This window comes from Rhipicephalus microplus, chromosome 1, assembly GCF_043290135.1.
Source record: "Rhipicephalus microplus isolate Deutch F79 chromosome 1, USDA_Rmic, whole genome shotgun sequence".
Lineage (NCBI taxonomy): Eukaryota > Metazoa > Arthropoda > Arachnida > Ixodida > Ixodidae > Rhipicephalus > Rhipicephalus microplus.
Genome location: NC_134700.1, coordinates 275,598,364 through 275,624,438, shown reverse-complemented (window position 1 = coordinate 275,624,438; position 26,075 = coordinate 275,598,364). Strand labels below are relative to the sequence as shown.

General features: G+C 46.8%; 1 protein-coding gene across 2 annotated transcripts in view; it reads right to left on the bottom strand.

Annotated features, from left to right (window-relative positions):
- LOC119165123 (uncharacterized) overlaps window positions 1-26,075 on the bottom strand; it is a 293,343-nt gene that overhangs the window by 217,220 nt on the left and 50,048 nt on the right. Inside the window, exon 1 of one of the 2 annotated variants that reach the window (XM_075895161.1) lies at window positions 2,462-2,959. The exons of the other annotated variant lie outside the window; for it this stretch is intronic. Within the exon in view, the coding sequence (XP_075751276.1) occupies window positions 2,462-2,535 (74 nt within the window). The 5' untranslated portion in view covers window positions 2,536-2,959. Of the gene's footprint in view, window positions 1-2,461; window positions 2,960-26,075 lie in introns of those variants that run through there. 2 annotated transcript variants of the gene reach the window in all.

Below are 26,075 nucleotides of genomic sequence, written 5' to 3'. Positions count from 1 at the left end.
TCGAGAAATGTAGCAACAAATGCTGTTTCATCTTGTTCAAGTTTCAATATGCAAATTGATAGTGCGGCGTCAATCACACTTATCCAATAGAGTGGTCGACGAACTGATTGCAGACGGTCTCGCAGGCAGCCGCCGCTTACCTGGCTGTAGCCGCAGCGTTTTACTTGTGTTAGCACTATAAAGCACGTCGACTAAAAATGCAGTATGACCACGAGCGACATGACTGCGGTGCTGACCAATGCATAGATTCGGAAGATACTGCGGCCGATTCACGACTATAAACATGCGCGTTTCAGGGTGTGCGACTCGGGGTCACGTTCGTTAATGCTGCGCTAAAAACATATATTTTAAATAATCACAGCGGTTGCTGGTTCACGCATATTCCCTCCGTGTGAATCCGATAACGTGCCGAAAGCCGGATCCTCTCGCAACTATTGTTCGTAAGCTGTTGCCGTACGAGTCGTAACGATTCTCAGAATGCCTGTTACTTTCACAGTCGCAGCTGCAAGGGAAAACAACCGAGGGAACGTCAGCAGCGCCAGTTCAAACCAGTGCAGGTCGGAGCTACATTCTAAAGCTGCCACGGAAGCTTCAATTCTCTTTTTTTTTTCTCAGATACTTATTGGCATTCACCGCAAGGCATTCCCATTAAAGTTTAATTGGAGTGTCATAACCCTACTGAAACGTTCCGTATGCGATGTCCAATAATACCGTATGTTTCCGTAAGAATCTTACGGAAATATATGGAAAATATATGGGAAACATATGCATTCTTTATGGAAACATATGGAATTATTGGACTCGCATACGGAACGTTTCAGTAGAGAAACGTGTACCGTGCTGTTTCAATTCGGGCAATTCAGCAATGAATCAATGAACTTTTCGTTTGCACTTTTACGCGAATTTGCCCGTACACGGTGACACGCCCCTTCCAAGCAAATCGAGCTACACAGCAGTCGAATTCGATTGGAGCGCTGGACAAAACCAAGTGACGGTTAAAGCCACCACGCGATTTCAAGCTACGCACTGGACGAAGCGTTTAAACGCTCGTTAGCAGCCCGTTTGCATAGGAGGAAAATCAACCACTCCCTAATTAATGCTAACCAGCCCCGCCGCGGTGGTCTAGTGGCTAAGGTACTCGGCAGCTGACCCGCAGGTCGCGGGATCGAATCCCGGCTGCGGCGGCTGCATTTCCGATGAAGGCGGAAATGTTGTAGGCCCGTGTGCTCAGATTTGGGTGCACGGTAAAGAACCCCAGGTGGTCGAAATTTCCGGAGCCCTCCACTACGGCGTCTCTCATAATCATATGGTGGTATTGGGACGTTAAACCCCACATATCAATTAATTAATGCTAACCAATTACTTCGCCGTGTCGAACCCTTAACGAAATGATCCGAAGAAGTGTCGCTCTGTTAGCTCGTCAAACTGGAAGCGGCATAAGCAGCGACAAAAAAAAAACTGTTTTTTTTTTCATAATAAACTGTGCTACCACTCAATGCGCCAAACACCGCCGTATTGCGCGAAACGTAACGACAGCTTGTCTTTAGCAACAGCTGCACAAATGCCAGCACATAATACACCCCACACTGCGTCGGTGCATTTGAATGTGCGCGTTTATTTGTTTCTTTCCTTATTTTATTTATTTTTTTTGCACGAAAGGGATCACGAGCTGGGCGTCAAACCGGCATAAGTATTGCGTGATTCGTGGGTGTACAGCCACAAATTGTGCCGAGCGTTATCAGTTCCACCGACCGACGAAGATGTCAGCGATTCAGCAAATTCGACGTAGAGGTAATTAAAACACATGACAAGGCGGGGGCGTAAGAACGAAGCGGTTACGTCAGATGCCGTAGTCGCAGTGAGAGCACAAGATATGTCAATTATGCAGGACGTGCCGTCAACATCGTCAATGAAAGTGGCAACATAAATACCAACATGGCCACTTACATATTGCGACAAGATCCGCGATGTGTGAGGAAGCTCTAACGGCTGAACGACTTCATCAAACACGGTATACGCCGTTATCTCTTTGATATAGCATCTACTCGAAGTATAAAAAAAAAACGCTGAAACGAGCGATGTGGCAATCGTAGGACGCGGGAAATTAAATCGTATTAACATACCTGACCTTACGCTTAGTTCGCAAAGTATGAATAAACAGAACGGTACGCCGACCGAATTGAAGGCATTCCGCTCGCAATGAACGCACACCTATGCGAAAAAAAAAAAAAGAATACAACGAGGAAAACAAAAAATGTGAGAATTTCAAACGCTGTACGCGCGTCCGTTTCGAACATAGGTTGACCTCAAACTGAACTTCGATGTCAAACCGTTTGACACGTTCAAGGCCAGATCGGCGGGGAAGGCCGCCATGGGGGTGAGGAATCCGTTGAAGCTTACAAGTCTGCATCAATATTCGCGAACGACAGAGCTAAAAGTTTGACACGTCGTCTCGGCTTACCTGTCCTGCTTGGCCGGCGCCGAGACGGAGGCATTCAACGTCTTGTCCATGCAGGAAGTCTCCGACGCTGCCATGGCTCTTTCTTTCGAGAGGTCAGCGCGGTTCCTAGACGAGCGACACGACCAAGTAGGATGGCATCCTCAGTCGGCTGGCGATCATGGTGCCCGATATTCCATAAGAGGACGTCGTCGGCACAGCCGCCACGGCTCGGAATTTCCGACCACAGAAAAAGAGCGAGGCAGGCAGGCCTCTTCGGAGCGCAATAACACCTGGCTGCCGCCGCCGCGTTGGTTGTACTTCACTCGGCACGACTCCGTCCCGCACAAACTAACCTTGCTTCACCACGATCCACAAGTCTCCGGTGAATTCCACGCAGGTAAATCGACGCCGTCTACGCAGGCGACGGCACCCTGCGGTCGTTTCGTAGTCGAGGAAAAAAGAACGCCGGCGCGCTGGCGTTCAAAACAAAACCGTCGCCTTCGGCACTCGTTTCGTCGCTGCTTGCTTCTCCCGGTTGCCGCGGTCGCCAAGGCAGCCGCTGTAGCGGCAGCGTGCGCGAAAGCAACACGTGACGCCGCACGCGAGCGCGGCGCCTCTGGCGAGTTGCGCAGAAAGCGCGCAGAAAAGAATTGCGCGCGCGAAATTCAAACGGAGCTTGAGCCGTCAAACTCAACCGAGTCGACGATTGAAAACGGCAGATTTCTTCAGTCCTACAAAAATCAATACCATATGTTCTATAAGTAAAGAAAGCGCAAGTTCAGCGGTCTTTCATAACTTACGAAATTCCGCAATGATTTTCAGCGAGTTAGTATTGAACTTGCATGCTCGCTGAACTTTTAAACACACAAATCTCATCACAAACCTCGCTCTGCAGAAAAGAGTAAGTGATTGCGTAACGTCGGTTTTCGGCATTTATAAAAAGCCACTTATGTTACAGGCTGTCATGCGTAATTACAATTTCTTATTTGGCGCGGACTACCCGAGTGTACAGATGGGACGGTTCAGAGTGCTAAGTTAGGGCGGGTTTCTTCTAAAGCGATACGCCTTGTACACGTTTCGCATCAATGACTAACTCACTGACCAATAGCAATTTTTAATTAATAAACTTATCCATAACCATACATCAAAAACAGACTCAGCTTCTTGTATTCTTCCATTTCGCGTTTAGAAGCGTACTGAAACATCCTGCAGAGCGGCATAACGATACAGTAATCTGGAGGCACACTCTCTGAATAAGATAATAAGACAAAGAGTGGCTTACAATCAAGTTGGGTTTGGTGGTTGCCGTTAGGACTATAAAGCAAATCCAAGCGCACGAAATTTATATTCACTGCGCAACGAAATGGACGGCCAGGCAAACGCGCGCCTCCATTCAAGCAGTCCTTCGAGCGCGGCACAGAGTCGGCATCTCGTGGCAAGACAGAGAAGCGCGCCGCTGCCGCCGCTTCTGTTTTGACTCGAGGGTGCTCCACCGCACGGCACTCCTCAACACGAAACGTAAACTGGCCTTGGAAAGGTCACCGGTACCTGCGAGTGAGCGCCGGCGGTAGCGCGGCAACGGCTGCTGAATGCCGGGGCCTCCCGTCTCCCTCTCACATACGAGGGAGGGCTAGATAGCCTGTAAATGCCTGCGCTGCTCTCTCGGCTCGGCGGGCGTAGCCGTTGCCAGAGAAGCTTCCGGTTCGGCCCCTAATGATTACCGGTTCACCGTTCCCTAATATGCGCAGCGGCCTGTTGCGCGAACCGTCCAAACAACGCGGGAGATGCACTTTCCACGAAGCCACCCCTCTCTGTCACAAAGAGAGAAGCTCTCCGAACCTTTCCGAGGGGTAGCGGCGACCTTTGAGCTCGACTGTACGCTTACCACAAAATGTTTTTTTTTCCTTTCTTTATCATTCTTCCGGTGCTACTTGAATATAGCATTTGCGCAAATGTTGGCACATGCGGCAAGATACGCCGGCACTCCAGTTTTTAAATGCGAGGCATTTCTTTCAGTACTGCAGGCACATTCAGCATCTATCTATCTATCTATCTATCTATCTATCTATCTATCTATCTATCTATCTATCTATCTATCTATCTATCTATCTATCTATCTATCTGTCTGTCTGTCTGTCTGTCTATCTGTCTATCTATCTATCTATCTATCTATCTATCTATCTATCTATCTATCTATCTATCTATCTATCTATCTATCTATCTATAATATATAGATACGCCTGGGTATAAAGAGGACTAAAACCCCACGGGGCTCTAGGAAGGACAAGATGGTTTACGAATATGACTCGCTGGTCATTACATGAAGAATGTCGCAATTCCGTCGCCTAAAGCCCCAAGCGGCTCTAGCGAGGACAGGATGGTTTACGATTATGACTCGTTGGTCATGACATTAAGAATGTCGCAATTCCGTCGCGTACGTCGTCTAACCATTTCCGCCAGACGTGTGGCACATACCCGCGGGCGGGCATGTCCCACGGGCATGTGGGTCTGTTCCACAGGTGATTGACAGTTTATATCCACCCAGGAACGGCGAGAACAGACATGGGTAATTTTGACGTGTGAGCGTTAAGAAAAAGAAGAAACAAAAACTGACATCGGCAACGTTGACCCGACGAATGTAAAGAATAAATGTGACTCAGGGTCCCAGCAGGAATCGAACCTCGGCACTTTGCGCGGCAATCAAGTATTCTACTACACAGTCATGCCAGGTTTAGGAACTATCTTTCAATAGGCCCTAATGTTCGTTAAACACGCATTGTGTTTGCAGTGCTGGCTATCAAATTTTATCAACATTAAATATGTACTTCTCTGATACAGTCATTACGTCGGGTTAACGTCAGTTGTAGTTAAGGTGCTACGAGCTGAAGTTTATTTATGTAGCAGTGGCCAGGGCCACCATCCTCACGAGCACCAGCGCTACATATCAGCTCACCGCTTCTGGTGTTGCTAATATGCATTTTGTTGTTGACTTGACATCGTTGCGCAACAGAAAACAACTGGTTATACAAAATATATGCGGCTGCTTAGCGTGTGGCTCTGCATGATTTTGCATATATTTAGCATTGCTTCATAACGTTTCATTCAATAGAAAATTAACAACAGTCACCTTCCATCCACATGCTTCCCATAACATCGATTCCCTAAGTGCGTGGCACATGCCGACCTTTCCAGAGTAAAACATATATACCATACTTGCGCGATTCTAGCACGCACTTTCGTGCACGCTATAATCCCGCTCAAAAGCGAAACAAGCGAGAGCTGTTTTTTTTTCTTTAGTTTTTCGAACGTCAAACGACTTGCACAATGCAATTCGAATCGCACTAGAGTTGTGGAAACACACTGCTTTATTCTGCTAATCGCGGGAGGACGATGAATCATGGCAAATTTTCGAAATAATAATAATAATAATAATAATAATAATAATAATAATAATAATAATAATAATAATAATAATAATAATAATAATAACGCGAATGCTTGGATATTTTAGATTTGAAAAATCGAAACCACGAAGCGCCAGTCTAAAACGAAACTCTTTGCTTGTGTACTACAGTGTTAAAAAAGTAGTTATCCCTCAATTGCTTATTTTATTGATTCACAACAAATTTGTATATTGTATGTGACACCCGGATATCTCAAAGAGAGTTGAGCCACCTAGGCAGACACTCTTTCGCTTTTTTTTAACCAACATCAGATTAATTCAGCAAAGCTATTAAATGACACTGATTTCGCTTACCTTGATTCAGATACACTGAAAACACGAGCACAAATATGAATTGGGGAAGGAAGAGGCTTAGAAATGCCCCCCAAGGTGACGCAACACCTGCCTTAGGTGGCAAAAAAAGAACAGAAAATATATGAATTAAAGCCGTACATTTTGTCCGATCTCTTAAACCAGTAATTCTTAACTATGTATCTTTTAGGGGATTCCTTGTGAACTGGAATAAGTAATGAGAGGCCTCTGCTAGAAAGAAAAAAAAAAGGGGGGGGGGGGTGTTATAAATTACCGCAACATGCAGCGTGAAGTAGCTGCCTTTTATTTCTTCCTAGCGAAAAAAAAAATGATCATACTGAGGAACCTCAACAGCTTGTGAATAAGTTGCGCAATTCGCATTCACGTTCAACCCCTTTTTAACTACGTTTTCTCTTCGAAAAATCAAGCCTGGGAAATCCATGTTTAGCCCCCTCCTCAAGAAAAGGGGGAACGTAAGCGATCTCCGCCGCAGTACAGATCTATTCTGCGGTGAAGCGTACCGAACACTAGGAAGGGGTCGTTATGACGGTCCTCGGGGATAGTGTGCCTCCGAAAAAAATACGATTTTGTTTTTAAATTGACGATAGATTTCGTGGATTCTTCAAGATGGCTTCGCTGACCCCAGTTGAGAGCCACTGCTGTAAATGCTCAAAAAATTGCCCCCCCCCCCAATGTTACACAAGCTCGATGAATCTTAGTGCAGAGGCAGTGCATAATGCTTAGGGCCTTATACAAGCAATTATAAAGCGCTAGACCTGACCCACCTCAATAGCTCAGCACGGGGTCTGTGGGTATCAGCGGCGGATCTAGCCTCTCATTTTAGAGGGGGCGGTCGCCTAAAGTAACACCAGAGACATTACTTTTTAGTTTTTTTTTTACAAGCACAAATACTCTATCATAGCATAAATACTATTAATGTGTGCTCAAAGGCATCCCACTCCTTTGTCCTTATTGGTGATAGCAGGTGGACGGCAAGCCCTGAAGAGAGGGGGAGGGGTACTGACAGGCTTTGGGGGGAGGCGATCGCCCCTACCCCCCCCCCCTCTGGATCCGCCACTGATAGGGGTGCTAAAATGCAGGGCGTGGGTTCGATTCCCAGCCACGGCGGCCACATTGCAGAACATGCGCCATGAAACCTACTTTCAGTATGCTCCGTATAGCTCGTGTCCTTCTCCTTTGTCTTTTTTTTTTTGTTTACAGAACGCAATGTCATTCACAGAAGCAACGCGAAATAAGGGAAATGTTGATTGAAGCACACAAAGTAACTTAAACGCCCGTGTGTTCTGTCGGACAGTTTGGGAATGAGTATTTTTGCAACAGTGATGTTACCCTGAAATTTTGTTCAAAGTGAGCAGGCATACAAAACCCATGGCCACAACTGAACTAAATTGAATATAACTTTATTCGGTCTAGCAGAACATGACGAGGCCATACATATTTTGTAATTACACTATGTACTGCAATTCATAAATACTATTTAGTAATTAATCGCTATAGTAAACGTATTTCACAATTTCACCTGCTGTTGTAATATCCGGCACTTGGGCTAAACAAGCGCAACGGGTGTAGTATAAAGTGGTCTAGCTATACTCACTCGGTTAAGCAACATTTTCGAATTCTCCCCCGTTTATACGAAGAAAGTGTCATTTATGTGCGTGGTAGCCGGGCGAGTAACGTATCACAAACGGAATAGAACTACCAACAATATCTGGCAGCTTTCTCTGCACCTCCACTGTCTGCAACTTTACGAGGTAGAAATAAAGAACTCGAATTCGAAAAATGAATGCCCTACAAGTTATGTATAAGGTCTCAAAAGTCGCTGGCGGCACTTATCTCCGCGCAGAGGAGATTGCTCTCTGTGTACTGCTTAATGTGTCGGCCGAAAACTTCCGCTTGGTTTCGCTTCGAGCGCATGCACTTTCTCTAACACCCAAGCGCTTGGTTGCGCATGCGCGCCGGTGACCTCCGTTCCAGTTTAACGCACAGCCGATCTCGGCATCACTGTATACACTCGACGGGCAAGGCGGCTTCGGCCTGATCGCTTTCACTCGAACCAAACTTGCGCGTGCACCACGACGGTGTACATAAGTGAAGTGTCCAGCTTGTATGCGGAGTTCTCGCAATGCGCGCGCCCTGCTTATGATATAGGGAGCGGCTTCCAGTTGAAAACCAAGAGAGCTGACATGCTTACCGCTCTCCAGGCAACAGAGGAGGAGGCGAGAAAGGGACGCTGCTTGGCCAGCAACCGGACGCCAGAACGCTTACTCAAACGCTTCCTTGTCAGTCCAGAGAAGAAAACCTCTTGCACGCACGCATAATGAAAGAAGACGATATAGAGAAAAAGGGCGAATACTACACCAATCAATTATTTATCATTACAATGCGCTAATATCGCCGAGCTATTCAGCGGCATTAGTGAAATGCATGAGCACAAGACCGCCAAATGAAAAAATTTACGTGGTCCCTCCTTATGCATTCGCCCTCCATGACTGGAAGGCGAAGGCCATTTTCTTTTCTTTTTTTTTTCACCAGATAGAATTTAACCTCTCCATCCCGAACACCCACGAAAGCTTTCCGAATCTCACGTCGTTCCACACGGCCTCCGGGATCGGCCATCTTTGACCAAACAACGATGTCGCGTGGAGACGTTGCAATGACGTCAGAAACTTTTGCCTAAAAAGTGACACCGTGATGACGTCATTTGATTATGACGATGATGTGATGATACTTTGCGTGTATTAGTGTCGACGCCGAGATAACCGACGGTCGCTTTTCCCATTTGTTGAGGTATACGATCGATCTTTATTAGCTGTTTTGTTTGTTAATTTCACGTCACAATCACACGACAATATTTTTTTTTCATCGATGTATCTTGTAGTTTCTCGTGTTACGAAGGAAACGAAACCTGTCTCCTACAGTGTTGGATCTACTCCGGGTAACAAGAAGTTCATAGTAGCAGTAGAGTCCCCCTACTTAAATACGTATATGAGGCAGTTTCCACGCCTTTCTGAATCTGCCGATTCCCGTAGCTCAGACAAGCGTGGGCACACATACAACCGAGTAGGCACACATACATTGAAATATATTGTCAATGGAGTCTTGGCATTATTTATTTATTTATTTATTTATTTATTTATTTATTTATTTATTTATTTATTTATTTAATACACGGTCCCGCGACGCCGACTTGAACTCCCCGTGTGGCTTGATCGTGATGCGAAGGTCTGACACCACGCGTGCATCTTCCAAGCTAGGGGTGTGCGAATATTCGAAAGTTTCGAATATTCGTCGAGTATTAAATTCGCACTATTCGTATTCGATTCGAAAAAAGTGTATTCGAAAAGTTCGAATATTCGAATCACTTCGTATATTCGACAATATCGAATATTTGATTAGATTATCATGCGGAAAATAACTCTTCTTTAATATTTCCGCTGGGTTCAGAGATATTAAAACGTTGCCCAGAGGGGCGATAAGCCAGAAGTCAGAAGTGCACGGAGGCACTATGTCGGCCAGCGACGTTCAACAATCAGCAGCAAAGTTGACGTTCATGTAAACGTATTGCACGCCTTTCTTATGCCGTCGTAACGTGCTGCACTACCACACGTTCACTATGCGGGACCTCGTGTGCAGGAACCAAGCTTAACCGTTGCCGCGTTGTCTCATCAAAACATCGCTTGATAACGCACGACCGTGCACGCGCGTGCTAAAGCAGAAACTTTGTCACCGTCGGCAAACGCTTCGGTTAGAAAACATAATAAGTGACAAAAAGAGTTCTAGTGGTAATTTGTACCATGACGTCACATTTATTTCCTTTTTCGAGGAAGTTCCGCACGTGAGCAGTCGCACAGTTATACAACATGCTCGAAAGCTGTTAGTCCCAACTCGGGATTTTATTGCTAAGTTATGTCATATTTCCGGCAAGTATGCGTTAAATAACTTGGACTGCATTCTAAACATATTGAATATATGAAACGGTAATCATGCGCCGACCTTTCAGTTTTGTATATCTGTATATGCATATAAATATTTTTCGTGCTGGCCACCAGAGCGCATGAGTAGTGGTAGTGCGCCATGTAGTGCACAGTGCTATGTTAGTAGGGTCAGCGGCGTTGGCTAGTGCTGTCAGCCGCTACAATCAGTTCTGCTAGCTTGTGTTCGGTGCACATGGTGCGGTTTTGACGCGAGCCTTTGTAACCTGTGATGGACTCGCGTCGTTAATAAGTGCCATGGCAGATAGCGGAGGTTATGACGACTCGCCTGCGAAACGGGGGAACAATCAAGACACGGCGCCGAAACGAAGGGAAAGAAGCGCTATCTGGAAGCACTTTGTGAAGACATCGTCGTCGTTGGCGCAGTGCAAGACATGCGGCGCAACACTTAAAACGCCGACCGGTAAGACTAGTCCTCTTGTTAACCATCTAAAACAGCACCCAACCGCGATGAAGGTGTACCGGATGACTGCAGCAGGTGCGCCAGAGAAAGACCAGTCAATGATATTTGATTTTGTGCACCGTACTGCTTCACTTAAAACGCCGACCGGTAAGACTAGTCCTCTTGTTAACCATCTAAAACAGCACCCAACCGCGATGAAGGTGTACCGGATGACTGCAGCAGGTGCGCCAGAGAAAGACTAGTCAATGATATTTGATTTTGTGCACCGTACTGACCCTTTGTCGGAAAAGAAAACTCAAGCACTCAATGCCAAGGTGGCTGCCATGGTAGTGCTTGATTTGCAACCATATAGTTTTGTTGAAAACCGCGGATTTAAGGAACTCATGGCAGAGGCTGTGCCTAACTATCGCCTACCGTCGCGCACCACGTGAAAGCGTGGTGCGCGATCAAACAAGCGCGGAACAAGGGTGTTCCGCGCTTGTTTGATGACACACGGAAGAAAGTGAAGGACGAGCTCAGCAGTGCTTTTGAAGGGTGTTCCGCGCTTGTTTGATGACACATGGAAGAAAGTGAAGGACGAGCTCAGCAGTGCTTTTGAAGGGGGAACATCTGCAGTCACTTTTACCAGCGACATGTGGACATCACGCGCCAACGAGAGTTATGTGAGCTTCACTTGCCACCTTCTCACTCTAAGTTTTAGGATGAAGCGGTTCACGCTTAACACTCGCCACATGGTTGTTAGCCACTCCGCCGAAAACATTGCGCAAATGCTTGTCGAGATGTGCGCGGAATGGGAAATACCGGATGGCTGCCGCAAATACATCGTCACAGATAACGGACGCAACATCCGTGCCGTGGTCAGAAGGCTCCCGTGGACTGAGCGTGCGTGTTTCGCCCACACCCTGCAGCTAGCAATTCACGATGCAATCTCCAACACACCGTCAATTGACCGTCTGTGCAAGAAAGCGAGGCACATCGTGGGCCACTATAAGCACGGCTCGTCTGCGCAGAAGATATTAGGTGAGTACCAGAAGAAGATGGGCAAGGATCCACTTCGTCTGGTGCAAGATGTAGATACGAGGTGGAACAGCCAATACTTAATGCTGTCCCGCCTCTTGGACTTGAAGGAGGCTGTCTCTGTTGAGCTGGCAACGTCAAGTAGCAGCACTGATGGTCTCTGCTCAGCAGAATGGAAAGAGGCTCTTGAATATCTGGACGCACTTAAGCCCTTATATGATGCAACTGTGATAACTAGCGCAGACAAATACCCATCACTTTCCACTCAGATACCAATTATTTTTGGTATGCTAAGTTGCCTCAGCAACTTTAGCGGCACAACAGGCTTTCATAAGGAACTGGCAAGGTCTCTCAATACTAGATTCCCCTTATATACCGAGGACAAAGAAGCATGCTTGGCTATGTTTTTGGACCCACGCTTCAAGTCAACGGTATTCAGAAACAACAAACAAAAGTTGGTATGGCTGAAAGATCTGGTGCTTCAGGATGTTGCCCTATGCCCTGCTGTGGAAGTCGTGCAGCCAGCAGCAATAGTGCAGGAGCCACAACAGTGTGTGCAGCCATCCTCTGATGTTTGGAGTGCATTTGATAATCTTGCAAATAGTCAAGTAGCAACTACACCACTGTCTACTTCAGAATGGGAAATTAAAGCGTATTCTGAAGAAGCCCTACTGAAGAAATACAGTCACCCATGTGACTGGTGACGGACTGTGGGCACCTTCAGATAACCCAGTCTGGCAAAGCTTTGCCCCAAGTACTTGCCCATACCAGCCACTTCAGTTCCAAGCGAGCGTGCCTTTTCAGTGGCAGGGGAGGTTGTCTCTGTTCAGAGGGAGCGCCTCCTGCCTGATTATGTGGAGCAACTCATATCCCTCCATGATAACATGTAGTCATTATGTTTCATGATAACAGCTAGTCATTACTTGCATTGTGTTCCAAATAACAGTGTATGTTGTGTTAACAGACAGGCTGTTGTGTATTTTTTTAGATAAATACATCTTAATTTATTGTTACTGTAGAGGCATTTGTCCTTTGATATTCGATATTCGAACATGAATATTCGTATTCGATTCGTATTCGAAAAATTTCATATTCGCACACCCCTATTCCAAGCCCGTCTTCTCGCATGCAGTGATGACTGATTCGAAAAACAGTGCGAACTTCTTTGCGGAGTGAAGGTCGGCGTTTGTACGAGTTTTTTCTACAGTTACTACATATGGTTCCTGGAATCATAGATACCTCGTTGCTATTGTGTGTGGAGGACACCCTAAGGCGTCACACAGAACGTAATATCGGGAAATGCAAGGAAAAAAAAAACAGAGGACTTTCTTATAAATCATGCATTCATCACACCACTAAAAGCACACACATGCTTACTGCTTTTCTACCTTCATCACTCATTCACTCCACTCACTCACTCACATTTGCTTTCGCTTGCTTCAGACTGCGCTGAAAAAAAAGGCGGGGGGAAGGAGGCGACCAGTCAAAACCACTGCGTTGAGGCACGCTTCAGTAGTGCATTCACGTTTCACTCATTTGCCAGTATTCGTTTAACTTCGTTTCATAAGCAACTTAATTTGGCGTGGCCCGCTAATTAGCCGCGGTGTCTCCCAAAACCGCTACTATCAAATAACAACGACAAACGTGTCAAGGACCGGCGTCCTTGCAAAGCAATCGTGATTCGAGGCTTTGAAGCCTAAACGTGTCACCGGCTATCCCCCACTGTCATTGTTGCTCGACCACTGCCTCGCTGCAGCGCGCAGGTATGCCGAGGACAGGTATGCGCGCGGCGTCCCGTGCGAACGCCCGCGACGACGACGCCGCCGGCGACGCGGGACGCCCAAGGACGCGCGTCCAGCCAGCGGTTCAGTCGAGCGCGGTGAGCAGCGCCGATAGACAAGGGGCACACGAGCCGTGATTAGCGGCAGGCCACCGATGGAATGGGAGCAGGCCGTTCGGGTCACGAGCGACTTCGAATGGCCACCGTTCTGGGCTGCATACAATTTGGCGTGGCCTTTCAGAAGCCCTTTAAGTGCCCCTCATTAGTTTTAAACAGACGGTGATGATGTGCTCGAAATACCGGCACTCTCGAAGCTCCCAATGCCTTCTGTTGCCTGCAGAACTTCGTTGAAGGTCTTGTCTACCTTCGCCTCTTCACAATCAGCGCGGTGTTTTAGTTGTTAGGCAACTTGAATGCTGACTCGAAGGTCGCAGGATCGAATCCTGGCCACGGCGGTCACATTTCGATAGAAGCGGAATGCTAAAGGCACGAGTATCAAGATTTGGGTGCACTTTGTGACGTGCTCGAAATTTTCGCAGTCCTCCACTGCGGCATCTTTTGTAATCATGCCGTGGTTTTAAGATGCAAAATCACTCCAATCATTATTTTCACCTCTATCGCTCGAACTCGGGAAACGGGTCGCGATGTTCGATATCCGACGAAGGAAAAATGTGGGTCAGTTGCAAACGCAGTGCGGCCTGGCAGAATACAAAAGTCAGGGGACTTAGTCTCCTGTATTTATTTACCTGCATAGCTATCAGCACTTGTTAGGGCTTGTATTGTTGGCTAGCGTTGACTTAACTATAGGGCTTGCGTTACATGTGCGAGTTGAATGGACGGCACGGGCACCGATCCGAGAAGATTATTTTCCCATTCGTTACCAGCAGCATTTTCTTGGAGAGAACGTGCCGTGCGCCAAGGCCAAGCAGTGTGCCCCTTAAAGCTGAATACAACACCGAGACGCCGTTGTTCATGTCGTTTCTTGTTGCCGATCGGTATGATGCGGTGAGAAATCATTGATCGGGGAATGTTACTGGAGCCAAAGTTTCTACTAGAGGACATTTCTTCCTCGGCGTGTCGCCTGCCACCTTCAACAGCGTGTTTGTGTGCGTCTTGGCATTGGGAAAGAAGAAGAGTAAAGAGCAAACCTCATAAGCGCGAAAATGCACGCGACAGCGACGAGCGATGCTATGAGCGACGAAACAGGGCGTTCGCGCGACGTGTCGCGTGCTCGTTTTCGCGCGATCGCTCGGGACTCCAGATTTGGAAACCGTCGCTCATCGCCCGGAAGTGCTGGGCTCAAGCAGCCAATAGCGAAATCCCGGAAAAGACAGACTACATAGGTGCACGTGACCCTGCCCGAGGCACGATTGCGCAACAAGAAATAACGCATTGTTTACGCATGTGCACATAAAAAAAGTGCTGCAAGGCAATAATAAACATTTTCCGTTTCATTACACAACAATATATCTTATTTTTAAATTGCATACCGCTCGCTACGCGGTTTTCTTGGTGCGAGTTGACGGCCTCATGCCAGCAACAGTGGAATTCGCTCGCCGAAGCCGTCGCGTGAATGAGGTTTGCCTGCGCTAGCGACTGATCGCGCGACGACGATCTACATCGCGTCGCTCGTCGCTGTCGCGTGCATTTTCGCGCTTATGAGGTTTGGCCCTAAGTCTTATTTGCTCAAGGTTACCCTCCCCCTACATCATCGAAGTTATAGAGAAGAATGAGCGAGGCGTACCTCGGAACGCGACTAAGGAAGCTTTTGTTGCCCTTACGATGAAAAGCCCACCTGTCGAAACGTCAGCTCCAGCCATATTCCATGTTCAGCGACTTTCCATTACTTTATGCCTGCATCTTTCCCCAAAACTTTGTCGCGTTTCGATTACACTTCTGCCATGTATATTCATTGAAATCTAAATTACTTAATGTCACTTTAAAAATAAGACATTACGCTAGATAAAGAAAGCAATGCGATATGCTGCAAACTAACCTATAGCCGTCGATGAATAAATGCAGGCATCTGGTGAATTTATACCAGCCTTCTCATAGCAGACATCCAATTATATCTGATTGTCCCGAAAAAATTGCAACACGTTGGTCACGCCGACGAAACTCAACCTAAAGGAATTTTGAGACCTCCTTAAGGTATAAGCGAGAGGGAATTCCGATAAAGGTTAAGTAGGACGAATTATTCGTGTTTGCTTTTCACTAGCATAGAGACACTCCCGACAGTGCACGAACAGTCACAAAATTTCTCTGCCAGTTTACCAAGGTGCGTATCAAAGCTTGTATCAAGGACCCGGTATCCTGGAGATGTATTCCGTCATTTGGTCATTCCAAAGTACGCTCGCATTTATGCAAGTGAGCTTGTTCACATATACCTCACTTACTCCGACGCAGTTGTTGAAACGCTTCGACACGTTCACTTGGTATAGCTATTGATGCGAAAGTCCCCGAAGAACGTATACGAATGGATTCTTTTCAGTGCACGCAGGCGTCCGAACGTGGGAAAAAAAGAGAAGAAGAGAAGAGAGGAGTATGCGATACGTTGTGCGGACTGCAAGACGCCTTTTCCCACGGAGAGCAGAGTCCTACCTCTTCCCGCGTACCGTTAACTGTCGCAGAAGCGAGCCTCTTCACTAGCAGGCTTGCTTTCTTTAATTATTTTTTCTCTCCGAACTCCTTCGTCTTGCTTCTCTTCGCAATGGCTGCCTTTAGAGCGAAGCAGCAGAGCTGAAAGAGCAAAAGAATCGTCGCGCCCTCCTTCTCCCGAACACGCAACTCGTCGTAGGCGCTGAGAGTGTGCGTGTATCGCTGCTGCGGCCAAGCAGCTTCCCGTGCGACTGGCGAGTCCCCGCAGCCGCGAAACCGCGGCGACAGTGGGACGACTGTTGGTCGTCACGTGGGATGGTTGAGCTTCGGCGCGGTGCTCGTCGGAGAACTGCCGACACGCATGGCCAGGCTGCGTGTCTTCTCGTTCTGCCGAAGACCGTCACGGTGTACGAGCTCTCGTTCGCGGCTCGTCCAACACGAGCCGCAGGGTTTCGTACAAAAAGTACCACTAGGGAACACTTTGGCGCTAGCGTCTCTAGGGGATAAATGTAGTTTAGCCAGCATGGGAATGGTGGGTATAGGTAGAATAGCAATAGTTTCCAGTGTATTGATTGATTGATTGTGACCGACCGACCAACCAACCAACCAACCAAGAGAGGCAGACTAAGCAACTGACAGGGTTTACCGTTCCGGAAACACAATGTTAATGTTGGTAGTTGGACTCAGGGTCGTAATTAGGGGGGAGATAAAGGGATTCCGACAACCCCATCCTTCGTTCCAATTCTTTTTTTCGTGCTTGAACTTTTCGGGTGATACTACGGTGTTAACAAGCTTTCACATCGATAACCAGTTGGCAAAGTTGGCAGCTCTACACATAAGCACCTCACGAAAAAAAATTCAATCCTTGGTACGGCCCTGTTTGCGCTAAAGGAAAGCACGAAAGACTAACAAATAGAAGATGACAAGTATGTCTGTAAGAGTATCGTGTGCTAAGCACAACTGCATCAGACCACCGTGCTAGTCCCAGTTGAAGCTTTACTGAGATCACACAAATTACAGGCTGGTCAGCCCAGTGGTATATTCCTGGACGGTCGCTGCATGAGTGGTGACTTCCAAAATTTGATGGCACGCGTTCACCGATCTTGTAGAAGCCAAGACTTGCGAGTTTGCGAGTTCGATGCCCCTCAAGCAACATGCAAGACATTATCATATATATGTCACGTCGTCGGAAGACGATGGGCTTGTCGCAAGACTGTGATCCATTCAGTGTTTCAACGCTCTGCGAGGCCAAGGATGCTTCTCGTCTCTCGAGCGTTTGGTTTTGGGCGCACGAGGCTGAGAGGGTCCGTTTTCTTCTTCCACATAGCGCGAAACCCTGTGGGGTGCTGCCCTCGCAGCGAAATACAAGGCAACGTGGTGGGCGACCTATAGAACGCGCAGAGAAAGCGTGGGTAAACATGCCAGCGAAACCCGGACAACCATGGCGTGGCGTCTTCCGTGGAACGCTTTCTCAAAAGCAGAACCCACACACTTTCGTGTACCCGTTCTCACGGGCTGCTCGAAGTCCTCTTTTGCGTCTTGATGTGTCCGACAAAAAGGCTTTAACGATAACAGTCGGCACATCAGCTAGCTTATGGCGATACGTAGGTCTTAGTGGCGCAAACGCCATGCTTGGTCAAAATGCGCCATGAAAACTGATGATAGAACGACAACGGTCCGCGATTTACAGGCAGATAAGTAAATGAAGTTACAGCTCATAACTGAGTATTTACTTGTTTGTTTACATGCGTAGCAAAATGGAAAGGCCGGAGCTGTATCAGATGCGAAGCATTTCTTTGCCTACAGCAAGCACTTTTGGTGTCTGTCTGTCTGTCTGTCTGTCTGTCTGTCTGTCTGTCTGTCTGTCTGTCTGTCTGTCTGTCTGTCTGTCTGTCTGTCTGTCTGTCTGTCTGTCTGTCTGCTTATCTATCTATCTATCTATCTATCTATCTATCTATCTATCTATCTATCTATCTATCTATCTATCTATCTATCTATCTATCTATCTATCTATCTATCTATCTATCTATCTATCTATCTATCTATCTATCTATCTATCTATCTATCTATCTATCTATCTATCTATCTATCTATCTATCTATCTATCTATCTATCTATCTATCTATCTATCTATCTATCTATCTATCTATCTATCTATCTATCTATCTATCTATCTATCTATCTATCTATCTATCTATCTATCTATCTATCTATCTATCTATCTATCTTCTAACCGCTTACGTCCGGGTGCTCTCGTGATCACTCCCTTAACCTGGCGTGAACCAAAATCAGTATGGGAGGGTAGAATGGTTACATGAATATGACACACTGGTCAAGACATGGTATAATGTAACAAAATGCGACCTCCGCGGCCGGGATCAAACCCGCGAGCTGCGGACCAGCTACCGAGCACCGTATCCACTGGTCCACCATGGCAGATAGGGCTTTAGAGTCGGGGTGAACAATATGGGCCGGACAAAGCTTCTTTCACCCTAAGGGGGAAGTAGCAGACACACATTGCGGGGCGTGTGTCCTGTCGGAGAAAAATATTACTTACTCGGAGTGAATTATACACACGCGCTTTTAAAAAGGCAGCTTCGCGCTTAGGGTGTCACGCCTGAAGAAATTGCAGAGCTGGCCAGCTTTCTTTGTTTTTTTTTTATTTCATGTCACCTTTCTTTTTCCTTTTGAATCTCCCTCTGTTTCTTCATTCTTCTCATTTTGAGTTGCTTCTTGTCTTTCTTTGTCTTTTTTTCTATTTATTTCTTCCTCACTCTGAATGTACTTCTTTCTCTTTCTCGTTATTTCTATTTTTCTTCCTATTATTCCCTTTCTTTTTCTATTTCGCGCTTGCTTCCTCTTCTTTTACTATTTTTTCTACACGGTTTTGCCCGCGTCACGCCAAGCGCACTAGCTTTGTTTTTTTTCTTTTGCTTATGATGACAAGTGATCATGAGCAAGGCGGCCGAAGAACAAGAGGAAGAACGCGTGAAGGGTTACGTCAAGCGACGACAACAGCATACGACAATCCGAACCCCTGAAGTGATCTGCACTTGAAACAGCGTTAATTTCCCCCATACTTTGATTGGCTTCTTGTCTCCCGATTTCTTGGCGTTTATGATAGAATTCAAGCACCCTTCGACTTACTGCGTAAAACGCCCAGTTCTAGGTCATCAGTCGACTCGTTAGCCCAGATCAGCTGAAGTAAAAGTTTAAACAAGTAAGTAAAGAAAAAAACTATACGATAAATCCCACTAAAGCTGCCGTGCGGTCAGCACGGCGTTCCGCTCTCGGCAATAAAGGCAGCCGCCTGTTCGCACCTGACTAGACGAGTTAAGTGCGAGTGGAAAGTAACGTGGCAGGCATTGCGCAACGTTACAGGACTTGTTTTCGCGTAGCCAAGCCTTGCAGTTCACGCACGAGCGTGCAATATAGTACAGTTAACCTTGACTTGCGAGCCAATTCTAGCACATTATCTCTTGATGTGCGCGAGCATGTCTATAAGCTGCTCACTTGGTGCATATATAGTGAATCACATTCGAGGCATTCAGCTCACGTTCTAGTCAGAAAGGACAGAGTGAGAAGGAAGAACAGTAATCGCTTTTATCTTCGTATATACTCTTCCGTATAACGTTATAACCGGCTCTGGGAAAAGAAAGTACACAAATCGATTCCATACGGTCACCACGGAATCTAACGTGGCTGGGCGAAAGATTCTGATACGGCGGAGACGTGAGGTCTAACCGGCGTGGTAGAACGTCAAGTGAGGGAACGTACACGCATCAACAGTGTCAATAAGAACACACCTCTCCGTTTCTGTACAGCAGTCAGAAAACATCGTGCCAAGCTAACAACTGTAAATGGTCGAGTGTCCCGCATTCGATGACAACTTTCTATGGCAACGGAGATAAAACATGCATGTAAGCACAGCGTGCACAATAACAGCGTGCACTGTTAGGAATAATCTCAATACCACCACATCGAGCTGGGAAAATATGATCATTATCGTATTATTTAACACGGCTCCTATATCGAAACAACCAAGACCACCACTCAGTGCCAGATTGGACCTATTTTTCTGTTCTTCTCTGCCGTTTTTCGAGAAGTGAGGTAATTTCAAAGTATAGTAGTTATGCTCAGTATTCAATACCTTCAAGAAACTTCGAACGCATTGTCAAACTCTGACAACACAACTTTGGCGTATCTCCCGGTGGGACAAGGCGGCCGCTGCCCCTCCCCCTTCCCCACTGCGAATGGTAAAAGGGGCTGAGCCCCCCCCCCCCCTAAATATCGGCAGTGGTCACTGTCAGCTGCCCACTAAGAAACGAACTGAGGGTAAGTTTTCAATCAATAAGATTTCGCAACATATTTTTTTCTTTTTTTTTCTGCTGAGAAGGGTTTTTTTTTTTCTTTTTCGTGTCTTGCGACCATGCACTATAGACTTTCTGCATTGCGGAATGCTTATGCAACGCTTTCGTGCTATTGCACTCGAACATTGCAGAGGAAGCTCTGCAAGATTTCTATAACGTTAGACCATTCTGTCATGCCTTTATTGAGGTTCGCATGACCTGAAATTCAGATCATAGGTGACGCAGGTGCAGGCGGGAACTAAATAGGAAACACTTTATGGACCAAACGCGCACTGTTCCCGCCTTTAAAAAATCATCATCTTTTTAGAAGACGAATTGTATTGCGGCTGTTCTAGATCTTAGCTGCCATGAGTCAACGAGCGCGTAGAAGTGTTTTTGAAGGGACCCGAGTCGGGAGAGCTAAAAATGGATTGTACTTTAGTCTCCAATTTACTAGCATCGCCTAACTTATACTATGGTAGGTTGAAACAGTCGTGGTGGCTTGAAACAATGCGACAGGTAAGGCAGTCGACTCAAGTACAGAGATAAGCCCTGCTTCGAGGCTTGCCCCGCGACTTGATCGGCCTTAGCAGGAAGATAGTGCACAGTTTTCTGGACTAAGAAGACTGCCCACCTGCGAAGGCTCTCACCTGTATCTAATCATGTTTATTTCTTCCCATCCGCAAATAGTTCACAGAAAGCTGTACATGCGCATAAACGGCTTAACATGGTTATACTACAACTGAAAATATTTATTAAAAGTACATTAATCCATGTGGCTTACTGCAATAAAAGCCACTACCAGACTGATCGCTAGGAATACTTCTTCAATTGCGCTCCGAAAGAGACGCTGTCCGGGAATGCCAAAAAAAAAAAACTTCACCACAGTAATGCATTGTTCATTGTGCACACGTAGTTTTAACGCAACAAGTTTTCGCAGATTTGCGATATTGCGTATCACGCAGACGATTTTACGAAACACATACTTTTTTTGTCATTGGGGAAGAATCGCCTTTGCGAGGCGGTGCGCAATAGAACAATAACACACGATAAAATAACGCGGACAAATCGCAAACTGTCAACTCAGAATTTCTTGAAAAAGGCAAATGCATGTGTGTTTAAGTGAATACGCGTTAAAAAGCCACGATAAAACAAAGATGAGTATAAAGGCACTTCCGAGAAGTCCAAATCTGTGGCAACTAACGTGACCGATGGTTTCGCGACGCAAGAATCGCTTGCTTCGTGAATGGGATACACTTCTGCAATTTAACGCGCTACCCTATCCTTCATTCGGGAATGCGATGCCGTGTCGGCAGTTAAGAAATCGCGAACGAGAAAGAGAAATGTAAGATATATATATGCGCGACCACGTTTCAATGGCAGCAAAATGAAAGAAGCTCCCCCCCCCCCGCTGTACTTGAATTTAGTTGCTTGCAAAAAAACCTCGGGCGGTCATTATTCATCCGGTGTCTCACAGTACGGCGTGCCTCGTAATTACATCTTGGGAACGTAAAAAAATTGTAATTCAATTTTTGAAGCACTACCGGACTTCCGGTCGCAGCAAATTCCGATCACAGGAGTGCGAACACCACATTGCACTTCACTTTAATGTCGCAAAAACTCGTGCGCAAGCATATTAAAAGCACTCCGTGCACGTCCTATTTCGTATATGTGCTTTAGTTTTCTTAACTGGAGACGTTGTTATGCAAGAAATCTCGTTGAATGTGAGTGAACTGTCACAGCACAGAACAGTGTAGAACAGGGAACACCCTAATGCTTCATAAGAGTGTCAGCAACAATCGCGAACGACCCGCCATATAAACGGTATGAACTCCGCATACATTTAACATATTTTTTGTTATGTCCCAGTTCTACATGTATAGAACTGTTCTCGCGTTCACTCGTTATAGAACTTCTTATGCGAGTTAACCAAAGCCCCTTAATTCTTGTATGATGTTTCACGCAAGGAGGTTTAAAGAAAAGTTGTTTTAAACCTCCTGGTTTTCACCATTTGAATATACAAGGTGCCTCACTGCTTCCAAAAAAGGTGATTTCACTGCGATGTAGATATGCATGCAGTGAAGCCCATAATTCACTTCAGCACGGTCATGGTTTCATGAAGCGTTCCGGCCGGGCGATAACATGCGTCCTTACTCGCCTTATCAAACTACAAGTAGCAGCAGTGCATTAAACAGAAAACACTTAGAGATGAAGAAGAAGCAATGACTTATTCCGGCTGGGCTGATCAAGCAATTTATTTTCTCTCTCACTCTCTCTCGTTCCAGATTTCGGCCAGAGTGTAACCATGTTGTCAAAGATATTTTGGCAGGAATGTGGCTGACCAGCAGGTATGTCCGACATTATTTGTATGAAAATAGGAATACACCAGCTATAAGTGAGCGAAATAACTTTTGCTGTCGCGTACACTATTCCAGCTCGAGATCGTGCAATCAAATAAACCCATCGAGAAGCTCGGAGGGTGCGCTTCTTCACACAGCTTGTGTGCAATGGAAAAAAGACGCCACATCTATAGGTGCTCTTTTGTTCATCGATGAGAAATCTTATGAGGAGCATCTGGTTTTCCTCTTCGACTACGGATTTCAAAAACGCTATAGCCAAACGCAGTGCGGTACGTGTGCGGGTTCAAAGCTATTATGTGCCCTCGCGTCAGTCTTGCGAGAAGCACTGCGGCGTTTTCAACATTGTTGAGCTTCGTATTTTCACGGAGCAGCGCCACGATAACCACAGTCAACAAATGTCCCAGAACGGTAATTCCAGCAAGGCTCCTTGCTAAATCCACCTAAAAACTCCAACGTTCCTAATTCATTTCTGACACGCGCTTACGTTTGACATGGGCGTTTGACATGCCCATCTGCGCCAAAGCGCTTTACTATTCTGCCACCAGCGACTAACGTCGCTTCTAGAGCAGGGAATCGAACCCACGTCCTATTATACTCATGCGCAGGACGCTTGTTCTCCCAGCGGCTTTGTGTGCAGAAGATACTAGGACCTTGGGCATCTGCCTCAGTTGCGCAGAAAGCAACAAAAGCACTGCTACTTTACCTCAAGTCAACAAACCTGAGCGACCGCCTGTAGACTGTGTGTGCTCCCCGAGTGTGCTCGTGATTGTGTGTAGCTTCTCATCTTTCTGCAACCTCTTTTCTCCCCTTTATCCCTTCCCCAGTGCAGGGTAGCAAACCGGATGTGCGTCTGGTTAACCTCCCTGCCTTTCCTTGCATCTTTATCTCTCTCTATCTCTCTCTCTCTTCACGAGGCTTGGCTCTTAGCCCTTATAAAGAACAACTAAACCACATATAAAACAACCCCCGAAGAGGGGCTCAGCATAAATCGTAACCGCTTGACCACCGCAACGATACGTGACGCAGGCCCACGCCACCGTGGGCGTATTCTCACGCGCAAGCCGGCCACTCAAGCAGCATTTGCGGAAAAACAAGACGAACGAGGAAGCAGAGACATGGCACAACACTCGCGGCACGTGCCTGCACGCGTCGAGGTTCTCTGCCATCGGGTCGCCCGTTTGCGTGGCGTCACTAGAAAGGAGTGAGCCCATTGTCGTCGACGGCAGTGTAAAAAGCGGCGCCCTGTTAACGCGCCGATGAGAGGCGCCGCCGCAAGTTGCCGCCCTCATTGTGCGCGCCACCTCGGCTGATTTGCATGAAGTGGAGACACCACGTCGACAAGCGCGGGCGCGCAACCAGGCGGGAAATGGGCGCTCATGAGTGGGCGACGTCGGCTGACGCTCCGGGCCAAGGACGAGCGCCCGCACCACCCGGCGACAAACAGCCACGACGACGAAGAAGACGCACCGCAGCGAGCAGGAATAATCGTTCAGCGTTACAGTCCGGTCTGCGGCCGGATCACGGTTTTAACGCGCGCCGACGCTGTCGACGCCGGACGCCCCGTTTGGCTTTCTCGTGACCCGCCCGCATCTGCAGCTGTAAATTTATCCCCCGCTCAAAGCAAGTGCGGAAGAACACAAGAAGCGCCGCCCAACGAAAGGATTGATTGATTGATTGATTGATTGATTGATTGATTGATATGTGGGGTTTAACGTCCCAAAACCACCATATGATTATGAGAGACGCCGTAGTGGAGGGCTCCGGAAATTTCGACCACCCGGGGTTCTTTAACGTGCACCCAAATCTGAGCACACGGGCCTACAACACGCCCAACGAAAGGAGGAGCAGCAGTTAGTGAACAGGGATGTGATGTGGACCCGCGAGCCCTCGCACCAATATTGAGAGGGCCTTGCATATCTGCCAACTTAATTGGAGCCCTGTAGGAACCGTCTCGAACGTGTACTAGAAGTTTCACCTCTTCATCGCGACCGTAAAGACAACGATCAAATATACCGAACTCCATAACGAAAAATATTTAAGCCAGTTCCACACCTCTGAATTTCGAGTAAATTATAAAGCCGGATTTGACTCCTTATATGGGCCAACCGCGCCATATATGGCTGTATATAACCCCATATATATGAACCGACCCCGGCAGATATACATCCATACATGGTAAACGGAAGCCACATATGCTTACATATATACTTATATGTGGCCACATATAACCTATATAAGTGCCATATATGGCATTTCCGTAACGGGGAACTCTCAAGCAAGCGCCAACAACTGGCGAACGCATATTTAGTTCTTCAGATTCGTTCATCTTCTTTCTTTCATTCTCTTTTCGCTTTTACTATACTCTCGTCGTTCCCTCATTTTAACCCTCACATCACTCCTCCTCACCCTAAGGTCTCTTACCCACCCCTTTCAATGCTATAATGTACTCACGGATTGAAACAGGGAAATTTAAGGCTAAGTAACGCACATACTTCCGTTTCCACCGTCTCCATTACGGGTCATGTAAATGTAATCTTTACGCGTCACTCAGAGTCAACATTTTGTTTAAATACGAAAATCGTGGCAACGGGAAATAGTTATCTCGAGTAATTGCGAGTACTAGTCGTTACGCTAGCAAAAACTGTTGTCGCATTTGAATCCGTGATTATTGTTCAGGGTTATACTATGCTTTACCCTCTCACCTCAACACTTTCCTCCTCCACACCCTAAGATATTCATCCTTAACCTGCCTTCCCTTTCTATACTACACCATACTATACTATACTGAAGAAGCATCTGTCAAGATCTAACGTTTTTTTCTCTCCCCGTTTCCTTGCCCCTCGTCGTCACTTTCCTATTTTACCGCCTTGCTAGGCTGTATACAATTAAATGATTATGCTAAAAGAGGAGCTGCTTGGCACATACTCCCTTTCTGTGACACATGCCCCACGAGGTTTCCGTCTAAGACACCGGCCCTACTTCCAGCATCAACAGCTCGGCTGTTAAAAGAAAAAACGTACGAAGAGATTAGCTAGAGCACTACGTACTACAGCCCCGCCGCGGTGGTCTAGTGGCTAAGGCACTCGGCTGCTGACCCGCAGGGCACGGGTTCGAATCCCGGCTGCGGCGGCTGCATTTCCGATGGAGGCGGAAATGTTGTAGGCCCGTGTGCTCAGATTTGGGTGCACGTTAAAGAACCCCAGGTGGTCTAAATTTCCGGAGCCCTCCACTACGGCGTCTCTCATAATCATAGAGTGGTTTTGGGACGTTAAACCCCACATATCAATCAAAACTACGTACTACATAACCCCGGCCTCTGCCGTAATATTCGCCGTGCGCGATTCACAATAAGTTCGTACGA